At 44.7% G+C, this 13,293-nt stretch overlaps 1 protein-coding gene across 1 annotated transcript; it reads left to right on the top strand.

Moving 5' to 3' along the window:
- The first annotated feature begins 895 nt into the window (after positions 1 to 895).
- Positions 896 to 12,687, top strand: LOC138596200 (ankyrin repeat and SAM domain-containing protein 6-like). Its single transcript, XM_069667816.1, has 18 exons — positions 896 to 1,478; positions 2,367 to 2,585; positions 2,706 to 2,901; positions 3,042 to 3,192; positions 5,053 to 5,097; positions 5,228 to 5,432; positions 5,545 to 5,651; positions 7,279 to 7,430; positions 7,545 to 7,782; positions 8,969 to 9,018; positions 9,211 to 9,405; positions 9,493 to 9,655; positions 9,754 to 9,904; positions 10,033 to 10,256; positions 10,382 to 10,449; positions 10,613 to 10,729; positions 10,935 to 11,031; positions 11,126 to 12,687. Exons 1-18 carry the CDS (start codon positions 1,150 to 1,152, stop codon positions 11,173 to 11,175), a joined length of 2,757 nt encoding a protein of 918 aa, XP_069523917.1. The 5' UTR covers positions 896 to 1,149; the 3' UTR covers positions 11,176 to 12,687.
- The last annotated feature ends 606 nt before the right edge of the window (positions 12,688 to 13,293 follow it).

Genomic DNA, 13,293 nt, shown 5'->3' on the forward strand with positions numbered 1-13,293 from the left:
CACTGGATGGCAGCAAAGTGTACAACTACTCGCCAGCAGTGTCGAGTCAAGTTACATATAATTATATACTATTACATCCGGTTAATTTTCAAAGAACATTTTAGAAGCACTGACAGAACTGAAATCCAAATTAATAAATGCAAGAAAAGGAATTATAATCAGGATTATTATCACTATTATTGCTAATTCAGATTGTTCCTGGTCCTGGCAACAGACCAGTCATTATCCTGATAACACTTATGGTATGACGACCCTACATTACCGCCAAGTACATTGATATCTATTGACTATCCAGAAATTTAACTATTCTATCTCATTTGTAACTTAAGTTGGACACCGGTAAACTCAGCGGGAAGGGTGGATTGCATCAGTCCCCCTGACGCCCCCGTGTTTGACAAAAAACACTTTCCTGTGAAGAAAACATGATAAAGTGCCCTCCCTTGAAACAGAGAGAACTTGATGAAGGCCGGTGTGGTGGACTTTCGATGGAGAAACATAACACAGTGCCCTCCGTATTGTGTTTAAAGTTTTGAGAACTTGATCCAGGGCCCTCCAGACAGGCGATGGTACCCTTTTTTATTTTAGTTTGCCCCTGTCCTCAGACACCATCCTCTGCTACTGACTGATGGTGTATGTGTTATGACTGATTAAAATCATGATTATTTATTACACTTGAAATTGCCAGATTTGTACATTTTGTAAAATTGTGACATGGCAAGAATAAAATTGGATCACATATAGTAGAATTTAACATTTTAACTTCAAACAAATCATTTGCAGCATTTATTTTGAAAGACTGAAGCGGAAGTCATATGCTGTATCGTAGATGCATTGTTGCTAGTCAGATTGCAAAACAAGTAACGGAACCGGGCAGCGGCGGCCGGTTGTTAGAAAGTTGTTTTGTGTCGAACCCGTTCGCACATCCCGAAACGGAGTTTAGTAGAAAAATAAAGACGACTCCTGTTTGTTCTGCTTGAGAAGAAGGAGAGTTGTCCTTGACTCAAAGACTAAACTTTATTTTACTGTGCGTCATGGTTTCTAAACACAGGCCGCCGCCAACTGACAGAGGAAAAGTTTCACGTTTGACCGTTAGCGTCGGTGGAAGTAACTGGAGATGAATGGAGACGGAGAGACACTTTAAATGAGGAGATGAATTTCGGTGTCCCCGCTAATTCGCTGCTGCTTTTTCGTGCCTGCGACGAGGGGGACTATGACACCGCCCGGGGGATCCTGGAGCCGGGTGCCCCGAAAGAGTCTGGGCGGCAGAGCAGGCTGCGGTCAGAGGCTGGTTCGGAGTGTAACACCGCGGACATGTTGTCTCTGGTACCGGTGGACTGCACGGACGAGGAGGGGAACACCGCCTTGCAGTTCGCCTCGGCTAGTGGTCATGAGAACCTGGTCCGGTTTTTGCTACGAAAGGGGGCCTCAGTGGACAGCCGCAACAACTACGGCTGGACCCCGCTGATGCAGGCTGCTAGGTGGGGCTGCGGGCTTGAGCTCATTCCGCACCAAACTCCATTCAAAATCTAGCTTCTTTATGTGTCACTAAATGCCGGTTGTAGTGAATCCCTTGACAATACAGGGATAGAGTCGTCACAACCAACTCTTTATTTCGTCTAATAAAAAACACAACATTTAGTGAAAAATACCTGTTTTTGTTTGGTTTTAACCACCAACCCTTCAGACCACAAAACCCTGACTGTGGTTTACTGGTAGTGGACAATTTGATAATTATTTGCAAAGTCAGTTTTTCGTTTTTTAAATGTAAAGTTTTATATGTGTGGTGGATGTTTGTAAAAATCTTGCCTCCATCATGAAAAAATGCCAGATTCTTGCGTGGAGTTTGGTGGCGCAACAAGTATTAACATTCTGTTCATTCTTGGTTATGACATCCTGGTTACTGGTGTCAAATTGTGCAGTATTCATGCATTTATCCTAATCTAAAGCATAATTAAACGTTATATGTTGTACTTAAGACTATGAATTTGACAAATTGTCCTAAAATTATTCAGTCATTCTTGTGAAATAATCTACTGACATCACCTGACAACACTGGCTGTGAGGTTAGTTATAGCTAGGGTCCTACATTTCTGCACCTGCCTCAGGCCTTTCTGTGTAGCCTTTGCTTGTTTTCTGGGATTTCTACCAGATGCACAAGTTTCCTCATGCTCTGAAATAAATACAGATGTATAGATAGATGTATACGTATTAGATTTAAACTTCAGGAACATTTCCTAAGAGAGTTGATAAAGCTCAGAGCAGACTACCCAAATGTAACATGTTTGATGAACTCTTTCAAATACCTACCTGATTCTTTGTGTCTCTCAGACCATGTTTACAATTAATAACAATAATTCTCCTCCCAGGTTTGGTCACCTGACAGTGGCCCACATCCTGCTGGAGAACGGAGCAGAGATAAACGGACGGAACCGGCTCGGAGCGAGTGTTCTAACTATGGCGGCCCGTGGGGGACACACTCATGTAGTGAAGCTGCTCCTGGAGAGCGGGGCCTTCGTGGATGATTACGATCATCTGGCTGTTGCTGCGGATGCCATCTCAAACGGCAACAACAACAACAGCTGCAGGTTCGGGCTGTTTTCAGACAGATATAAGAAACTCAGTTTGGATGTGATTCAGTACCACCTGTAGTCCGTCTGTTTTTTAATCCTTGTGTGGGAAACCGATGTCCCTCTCTTTTACCTCAGTGGGGCGGGCTTTGGAGCTGCTGAAGGCTGTCCAGGAGGAGGCAGAGAGTTCATGGACATCATCGCTCTGATGGTGGCAGCTCAGTATGGACATGAGGCCACAGTGCGTCTGCTGCTGGAGTGGGGCTCTGATGTCAACTTCTCCCAGAAGACCACCGGCTGGGGTCCACTGATGGTGGCCACCCTCAGCGGAAAGGTGGGCTCAGTGGTTGGATGGTTAACATGTTTTGAGTTTGTTTGAAGCACAGCTGCAGCACAATTAAATGCAGAGTTACGTATTAGTGGTAGAAAAAATGGAGCTACTGGAGTGACAAATATACTTGTGTGTGTTTGAAGGTGGCTGTGGCTCAGCAGCTGGTGGAGCGAGGAGCCGACCCCGACCGAGTCAACGTTCTGTCCAAGACGGCCTTTGAGCTCGCCATGCAGCTGAAACAGAGAGACATCAAGGGCTACCTGGACTCCATCACCACCGTCCGGCCACAGACAGGTGAGGCTCACCTCTCTGTCTCTACCTCGAGTTTGCTGTAATTAATACGATGATAAAACACATTATCGCTGAAGCCTCTTGTACAAGGTTTACAGTGTATCTGTAATTATTCATAAGGTAAAGAAAAAGGCTAAAACATAGTTTACACATCACTGAAAACATCACACAGCTACACGACTGTACTCCACCATATACTGTCCTGAAAAACAACACAATGTTGTGCATTTGAATAATAGAATAATATACAGAGGCGAAATGGCGTCTGTAAACAGCGGAGCCGGCAGGGCGGAGCAGCACCGTGTGTGTATTTGAAGCACGCACTGTTTGTTTACACCTCGTGCACGTTTGGCTCCCGCCTCATCGGAAAGCTATTTAAAAACACACACTGGGGCGGCCGCACGTCGGCGTTGCGTGATCCAATGTAGGATGACAAAGGTGGCATGAGGACGGAGCTTCGTTACGGCGCTGAGGCGGAGCTGCAGAGTAAAAAGGGCTTCGGTTTCTGTGTCTCCTTGTTTTCTCTCAGGCTCTGACATGTTTTGCTTCTTCTGCAGTAAATAATTGATTGTGTTCTGTCTGAGATTGTGTTGAATTCTCGGCACTTGAGTTAAATTTTGGATGAAGAACATTTTTTTAATGTCTTTCTTACAGTTAAACAGAGAATTCAAGCAAAGCTTATTTATAAAGCACCTCTCACAGACACATTCATCGAATCAAATCGATTAAAAAAAGGTGAAACAGCAGGTTAAGATTCATGGGGAAACATTTAAAAAGAAGAATTAAAAAGACGCTGAACAGCAGCGTTCAGCGCAGCTTGTAATCTGTGTAAAGACGTTTGATAGATTCATGTAAACAGAATCTCAGGTCAGTGTGTTCGTCTGCCTCCACCTTGTTTCAGTAACAACCTGCCTCTGTCTCTGCACTGCAGTTAACACTGATGTGAGAGTGAAACCGACAGAGGTGGCTCTCAGCCTCTTTGATGTTTGTTGGCTCTTCTCACCTGGACTCAGGTCTAAGCTCAGCTCTCCTGCTCACATCAGTGTTCTTTTAGAAGCACTCTGTTTGTTGTTCTCGTGCGGCCGCCATTGTTCGAATGCAAGACGATCTGAGTCGGTTAAAATAAAGATTTCATTAACTTGAGTCTCCTTCAGTTGTTACTGTGAGCTCAGAGCAATGAAGGTCGCTGTGGCTTCATGCAGCCTGAAAGGAATACCTGCAGACACTACTCGGGGCTGAAAGAGGTCATGTTTAAACTAACGCTAAACAATTGATTAGATTATTCCATAAATTGCAACATGGCCAAGAGCAATATCCAAACATCCACAGCAACAACCTTCAGGTTAAATGTGTGACAGAAGGGAAGAGCTGCTGCGCTGCAGAGATCCTGGGCTCCACAAATGTTGTTCTAAAATATTCTTGTTTGGTCAGAACCCAATTAATGTTTCATCTTCACGGTTTGATGGCTTTCTCAGCTGAAATAAAAATAATGCATCATTTCAATGAATCTTGAAAAGTGTCTCCATCGTAATATTTGAAATCCTCAATTATAATTTAAATTTCCTGCAATATTTCACCCCTAAAGATGCCTACATCGACCTACCGACCTACCGACCTTTCTATCTAAGTAACCCCTCTGTCCTTCTCAGGCTGAATGTCTCCACAGAGTGTTTCTGTTACAGGAGAAGGTTTTGAATGTTTCCCACAGATCTCTGTTATTATTGTGAGTGTTGAACTCTGCAGTGATTATTTACGTAAACCCGCCACACTATCAGATGATGCTGAGCCACGTGGAGTGTGTCCAAGACGGACTGTTGTTTCTGAGAATATCAGAAGTCTCTCCTGTTTGTCTTTTCCTCACAGACGACGAGAGAAGACGGCCGGATGTGTTCAGCGCTCTCAAGTTGGGTGAGTTAGTTTAAAGTCCTGCAGATGAAGCCGACCTGCAGCTGAAGTGTGTTTTGGTTGAAAGATTAACAAATAAATGATCACAATGTATTTGCATTTTTCTGTATCATACACGTGTTTGTTGTTTCAGGAAACTCCCAGCTGGTCAAAGAGATCCTGGAGGAGGACCCGACTCAGGTGAATTCATCCAATCAGGAGGGAGCGTCCCCTCTCATGATGGCGGCAGTGAGCGGTCAGTTAGAGGTGGTGCAGCTGATGGTGGAGAAGAAAGCCGACATAGACAAACAAGATGGCGTCCACGGGTGGACCGCCTTAATGCAGGCTACATATCACGGGTAAGAACCAGCTGCTGCTGGATCATTATTTCAGGATTTAAAAGAAGCAGACGTTTGATGGTTTTCTCTCTTCTTCTTCTTCTTCTTCTTCTTCTTCTTCTTCTTCTTCCAGTAACAAAGACATTGTGAAGTACCTGCTGAGTCAGGGCGCAGACGTGAACCTCCGAGCTAAGAACGGATACACAGCCTTTGATTTGGTGATGCTGCTGAATGACCCAGGTACTCCCACCAACCTCTCTTTGTTTACGTTTAACGTGTCCTAATATACTACAAAGTAAAAGATTGATAGAATATGATATTGAACATTTGTAGTGTCAGAGGCAGATTAGCCGATAGCAGCAAGTCTCCGGGCCTTCTGGTGTAGCCTGCGGTTAGCGATAAAAGACTTCTCTGCGTGCTGCTGCTGTCATACTCGGACTACAAACAACAACCTGAACACTACCTGTTCTAACGTCTGCTCCTGGGTCGACAGATTCTGTGTTTTATGCAGAATCTGTAAATAGAGTAGGGCTGCGACTAACGACTATTTTTACTTAATAGTCGACTAGTCATCGATTGTTGAATCGATTAATTTGAATGTTGCTGTCAGCTTTGAATGTAGTCGGAGGTATTTTGAAGCATGTGCTAACTAACAATAAAGACAATAAAGAGTTCTTCATTCAGAAATCTGTCTGTTAATAAACTCTGCTGATTTGGCTCCGACTGATACACGAGGGAAAATCTGATATCTTTGACCGTGAAAACCAACGACGGACAAAGAGCTGATGTAAACAATAAATCAAATCAAGAAACCATTTATTCAGTAAACCAAGGACGAGCAAAGAAGCAGCATTAAAAGCAAACAACAAATAAACGTACTTCAAACACGACACCAACCGAGCCACACATCTACACAGTCGCAGATCCTGCAGGCGATCCTTTTCTTTGCAGCGTTGAGGCTGAACTGCTCGCAGACTTTACGACTTTAAGTTTTAGGACGCGATGGTGTTTCATCGGCCGTCGACGTTTTCTTATGTTGTGTTTACCTGTCGCTTCCTGGTCTCTGTTTAGCATGAGCAGCTCTCAGCAGAGATAGTAAAGCTGTGAGATGTCTCACCCCTCAGCAAACTCCGGAAATCGAGGTTACGTCTGCGCACAGCATGAAAGACACGCTATGACTTAACAAGCTAACATCGACAGTTACATTTGTCATTGAAATCGTTGCATCTCTAAAGACAACAATAGTGTTTTACATGAACCTATGACGCAGTATTTTAAGTACTTGTGATTTATAATATCCTAATATGAAATATGTTAACCAACAATACTCCAGAAGCACATCTTTCCCAAATGCATATGTACTATTCTACACATAAATCCTTTAGCTTTAACATTGATTATAAATTGTTTACCTGAAACTGTTAGTCAACTGATGAATTATTGACTGTAAATGTGATTATTGATTAGTGGTGTAAGACTATCTTTAAAGCTCCTGTGAGGAACTTTCAGATTGTGCTCGTTTTGGCGCCCCCTGTGGACAAAGTAACTATTGTGTCCCCCCCGGCTGCGGTTTCAGGCATGGAAAATATCTACAAAGAAATCGCTTTCTTTTGTAGGTCATAGAGATGCATCAGTATTCATGTCAGTCTGTTTCATAACCACCAAGAAACTCCTCACAGGAGCTTTAAGTATACCTGCATAAACGAGTGAGTCAGCTTCTCTAATGTGGCTATTACCTGACAAAATCTCCAGCTCTGCTAACTAGCCACCAACATATGCTTGATTTCTCAGTGCTTCACAAAACAGACCAAAGGCTGAGCTCTGCACTTTACCGGCCAAAACATGAATCCACTTGTTGTTTCCACAGACACTGAGTTGGTGCGTCTGTTAGCGTCGGTGTGTATGCAAGTCGACAAGGACAAGTCGAAACACCGCGGCAGAGCCTTAATGACCCGCTCCAAAAGCCGACAGTCCCTCAGCAACGTCCCCGTTCCGCCCGACGACAAGGGAGGCCTCAGGGTAAAGTTAAATCCTGTTAAACTGTATAAGAACCATCCTTACCATGTGCTACTGCTAAATTATTTATATGTGGTTATAAAACTATCGTCAGCTCATGACTCCTCCCCCTTTCAGTCCTGGTGGAGTCGGATGTCCAATCGGTTCCGGCGGCTGAAGCTGACTCACACCTTGAGGCACGGCCTCTCATCCAACCGCCTGGCTCCGTTTCCAGACGACGCTGACGCTCCATTAGACGCCACGATGAAGGCGGAGAGGAAACCTGCTGCCGGGTCCAACGGGGCGCTGGCTCCGAGTCCTGCGCTGGGAGGGAACGACCTCAGCACCGCCTGGGCCGTCAAGAGCAAAGATTCAGGTGAGACTCAGAGAACCACATCAGATGTTTAGCTTCAACGGAGACTCCACAGATTTACAGGTTTTTGGGAGTGTTGTATGTATGAAAAAGCTGGATATAACTCCAGTGGTGGATGTTTCTACTAATTGTTGGCAATAAATTACCCTAGTGGAGATTGTGTTAGCGTTTGGCTGCATGTCATCTCGTTATGGTCTTCTGTCGTGGTTGCTAGCTAGCCAACAAGCTAAGGCTCATCCAAGCTAGGGAATTGCAAGAGTAGTGACAAGTGTTGGAGGACTCTAAGGCTGCGTTCACATCTAAAGTCCGTTTGTTAGAATCAAAGACCAAAGTTTAATTTTGCCTCCAGTTTGGTTTGTGTTCACGCTGCAGTTTTTACCAGCTGACCAAAAGTTTTGATGCGTGAGGACACTGCGCTCTGATTGGTCAGAATTTCCACGTGGGAAAACTCCCTGAAGAGAGAGAGCACAGTCCTCCATCACACTCAACACGATGGCGGACTTTAATGTTTTGTTGAGTCGTTTTTACTTTTAACCGACACTGTTCCAAAGATCGATCAGTTCACTCTCCGTCCGTTTTTCACTGAAGACTTTGAACGCCTCCGTGTTCTGTGAAGCTGTTGGGTCAGCCCATATTTCTATCTCCTCGTCGCTCCCCCACGTCTGTTCTCTACTCATCTTGCTGCCTGGCTGCGTGACTGTCTCTGCCAGTGTCAGCACCTGTTAATGACCCACAATGCACTGTGTTTTGGTTTGCTTCCTGTATTTGGTCCTACTTTAATTCTGTTTATGTTCTCACCTGAATCAAATCGGACCGTGGTGCGTTTGGAAACGGAGTCCCGTATTTTCTGGTGGGCCATGGTCCGGTTGTTCGAATGCTTGTTCTCACCTGTCCGAATGAACCGGACTTACTGAGTAAAGTTCAAAAGTCAGGACCAAAGCTGCCAGGTGTGAATGGACCCTAAGACTTGGAGGTTGTTGGAGCCTGCAGGAATCAAAGAGTTGTAACTTAAGCTCAAAGACTTTGACGTGAGAGATGTGAAGCCATTGAAGGCCTATAAGAATGCTTAAACTGTTTTCTGATTGGTTAATCGTTGCAATGGATTTCATTTTATTTGAAGTAGTTCAGGAACCCCGTGTTTAACGTGATGACGGGAATGTGAAAGTATGACTTATGTTCCTGTTTTCAGGTCTTTGCAGGACGACCTCGGAGAAGGAGGACTTCCTCATTACAACTATGGTAGGAGTTTGAATTGGTGTATTGTGTTCGACATGCTTTGCTGAAACAACCTGTCTGAAAGCTGTTGTTCCTTTTGTAATCATCTTTAATCTAATGTTTAAAATGTTCAGTGTCTGCACATCTTTCAATAACTGCTGTATAAATTAAGTTAGTCATCACTTTATGATTACGCATGTTTTCCATCTCCTGTAGCTCAGAAGTGGTGCCCCTTTGACCCGGCTGCCCAATGACAAGCTGAAAGCAGTGATCCCTCCCTTCCTGCCTCCGTCCAACTTTGAACCGTGGAACTCGGACCGCTCACGCCTCCTCCGGGAGGGGAAGAGTGAAGCACCCCGCCTGCCGATGCCCCCTCAGAGGAAGCTGAACAGCAGCGGAAACTCAGACATTGTGAGTCAAAGAGAGAGAAGGTTAGTGTTTCAGTAAATCCTGTTTGTTGTCATTCACACTTTTTCTGCTCTCTTCTCCTTCTGACAGACGTCTATCAGCCGTGTGGTTAGCAGGTCCATTAAGTTTCCCAGCATCCCCAAGGGTCCCTCCTCCTCCTCGCCGTCAAACTCTGGTCACTACCACTCCCCTCACTCCTCAGGAGGCTCCAATGGAGTGGCAGGGATCAACCGGGACTCCCACAACCGATCAGGTTTCCACAAACACAAACAAATAACAACTTATCCTGAGGAACAAGGTTGGGAAACAATAGCAACCAGATTAAACAATCGTACCTCTTTCCTCCACCAGGGGGCAGTGCAGACAGTGTTCTCTCACAGATTGCAGCCCAGAGGAAGCGAGCAGCGGGCCTCGTAGATGTGAAGGCTCAAGCTCCAGAGAAACAGCAGAGCCAGACACAGAACCAACCCTCTCTGCCACCCTCAGCCCCCGGCCTGCCGCTGCCTGACATCAGCCTGCCTGACATCCACTCCCACCCCAGCCTGGTCGCCTCAGACGTCCACTCCAGGAGGGTCTGTGTCTCCTTTCTGTCATTGCTTCTGTAACCGTGTTTAACAGCCAAAGTTAAAGGCTGCATCTGTCCACCTCTGTTCCTCTGCAGAAGATGGATCTGAAGAAGAGACCCCAGTCAGGGAATTCCTCCACCTCCAAGAGCACGTCGCCCACTCTCACCCCGTCTCCTTCCCCAACACCCAAACCTCCCACTGGGCCGGTGGACTCTCTGTCCTCAGCCTCTTCACATCCTCGCTCCAAGAGCAGCGGGGGCTCCAGCAGTGGAACTATTACTGACGAAGGTGATACCAAAGGCATCTTTCATCATCATTCACTCTACAGTAATTAGACCAGTTACTGACCCGCAGGACCTGCTGCTGGTCGCCTAAAGATCTGATCATGCTATATTTATTTGCTGCCTTTTCAGATGAGCTGTCTGGTATATTGAAGAAACTGTCCCTGGAGAAATACCAGCCCATATTTGAGGAACAAGAGGTAATCTGTCTTTGCACATGAAGTCTGTTTTTTGAGTATTTTGCATCATAAACATGAAGGAGTCTGCACCACTGAACTGCAGTGCCTGGAACAAACTGTTCTGTTCTTCTTTTTAAAATAGAAAGTTGTACATGATCCTTGTTTCTCTCTTTTGTTCTTCCAGGTGGACATGGAGGCTTTCCTGACGCTGACTGATGGAGACCTGAAGGAGCTGGGCATCAAAACAGACGGACCCCGACAACAGATCCTGGCTGCCATATCAGAGCTCAACGCTGGAAAGGTGTGTGATGTTTCACATATATGATGCACCTCAAAGGAGACTTAGCTTCCTGTGGTGTGTTTCCTGGAAGCTCTTTTGATTTCCTGGAATTAAAACCAGAGATAATGTCAAAATAAAAGTGGAAAGAAAATGGAGCGACTTACAGTGGATACCACAGGGACACGATATGTTAGTGTACAAGTATAACGTTGTTGGCTTCCTTCAGGGCCGAGAGAGGCAGATCCTTCAGGAGACCATCCATAACTTCCAGTCTTCCTTTGGAAGCAGCGCCAGTAACACACGACCGCCAGGTGAACCACGCTGTGAGTGTCAAAGGTTCAAACTGACATAACTTCAACGTCTCTCATCCTGCACGATCTCTATCTGATTTTCTCTCTCTCCATCTTCCTTCATCAGCACCAACGGGATGGATGATACACCAGGTTCGATCAGCCAACAAAAGGTAACCCAGCAGCCCTGACGCCCACCAGGAAGTCCACCAAAGGTACTGAGATAAGAGTAAAATGCTCCTCGAGCCGAGGTATGAATAACATGAAGTCCTCTGGACGCCAGTGTCCCAGAGTCAATGCTGCAGCAAAACGACCCACCAGACCCTAAAAGACTGACTGAAGGACCCCCAGGACTGACTTCAAGTGTTCCTCTGATGGATCCTAAAGCAGAGGGGTGATCGGGCCGTCCAGAGCTGCTACTTCACAAAGCAAGTGATGTGTGTGAATGATATAATTTGCCATCGTGGTACAGTTTCCACATGTAATGTGAATGCAGGACCTGAGGTATGCAGAGAGGTGAGGGAGCAGAGACAGACAAGATGATGAGATGAGATGAGATGAGTGTGAGCCAAGAGAGAGATCTTATTTTATACATACACATGTGAGACGTGGAGCAAGTTAAAGGAGTATCCCTGTACTTTAAACCTGCTCCATGTTTTTACATATTTTGTGATTTAAATGATTAAAGGGTACAAATGTTTTTGTTATTGCTTTTTAACCAGAGACAGCTGTTGCATCTCTCCTCACAGCAACCAGACCCCATTACAATACCATCACATTCACCTCGGAGAACACAGGAGCTGCTGGTCTGCCGCTGCTATCAGTCCGGTACACTTTATATTATCAATCAATCAATCAATCTTTATTTGTATAGCAATAGTAAGTGCTTTACATAGACAGAAAAAAGAAACAGTCAGCATCCCCACCCCCTCAATTCATGCACAAGCCTGAATAAAAACATGTAAACAAAGAGATCAATAAAAACAGGAACTGATGCAACTGAGGAAACACTGGAGGTACGATTAAAACATAATAACAAGATAATAAATCATTAAAAGGTTATCCATAAAAATAAACTACAATAAGATAATAACACACTAAACGAATATATACGAGTCACTGAAACAGACTAAGAAATAAATAAAGTAACCCTTCCAAAAACGTCACACAATGAAACAAACTAACTAAATGATGAAGCCGCAGTAGACCAGAGTCTCTCGTGTGCAGCAGGTACAAGTTTTATAAAGAGTCTTTATAGTAAAGACTTTTGATAAACTACATTCTGAGCCTGTGAGTGAAAGAACAAGCACTTTGGTTCTCTTTGCTCCCATGGATTACATACCAGCCTTTACTGCCTGTTTGGCTGATGCAATCCACTGGAGCATTTCCAAAGTTTTTCACCAATTAGTCATTTAGACCACACAAAAAAACAGGGCCCAGAACTCCCTGTAAGTGAGGAGTAAAGTTATGAGGATGACAATTAGATTATTAGACAGTAAAACTGTGATGGAGACTTAAACAAGCTGCACTGATGAGGAAAGCAAACAGACGGAGGGCAGGAGGAACATTAGCCAAGCAGAGTTTGAGTCCTGCAGTCTCTTGGACCGTCTTCACTGGTGTCTTCATGTCCTTTGTCTTTGGCCCTCTGTGTAAACAGACTGAGCTGTCCTCAGTAAATAAACATTATGATGATGCAATAACTACATGTTTTTGTAAGATCTTATTGGATTTGGGATGAGGAGACTTTGGCAAAAACATTTCGGGAGCATTTTATGAGCAGTATAAATTTAGTTTGAAAGAGCTGCATTGAGCAATAGTTTCCACTGAGCCTGTTCTGTGTTCCTGCATGAGGCTCCGTTATTAAACATGGAGCGCTACATCATTCCTAAATATCAGGTGCTTATAGTCCGAGTCGTAGATCTAAAGGAGCTGTGACAGTCTTCAGGTGGGTCAGAGATGATAACTCATCCTGTTTATTCATGTGCTGTGCCAAGAGACGGATGAACATACGCTGTGAGAAAAGGAATGTGGATGATGAATCAAAACACAAGTAAAATGTCTGTAACAAATAAAATAAGCTTAACAGACAGTCAGGTTTAATAGTTGATCAGTTTTAAGGTCCAAATCGTAACGAATCAGATCTGAAGAGAAACGATCTTCCCTCCACAGGATGGCGGTGAGCGGTACAGTCCAGCTGTAACGTATGTGATGTGCTGATTTGGTTCTCTTATTCAGGACTCTTCTCCAGCCTGAGAAAGTCACATCGAAGCACAAATATGTCACTTTGAAATGAAG

This window comes from Semicossyphus pulcher, unplaced genomic scaffold, assembly GCF_022749685.1.
Source record: "Semicossyphus pulcher isolate SPU_LCO1_2020_fin unplaced genomic scaffold, fSemPul1.0.p SCAF_18, whole genome shotgun sequence".
NCBI classification, from domain to species: domain Eukaryota; kingdom Metazoa; phylum Chordata; class Actinopteri; order Labriformes; family Labridae; genus Semicossyphus; species Semicossyphus pulcher.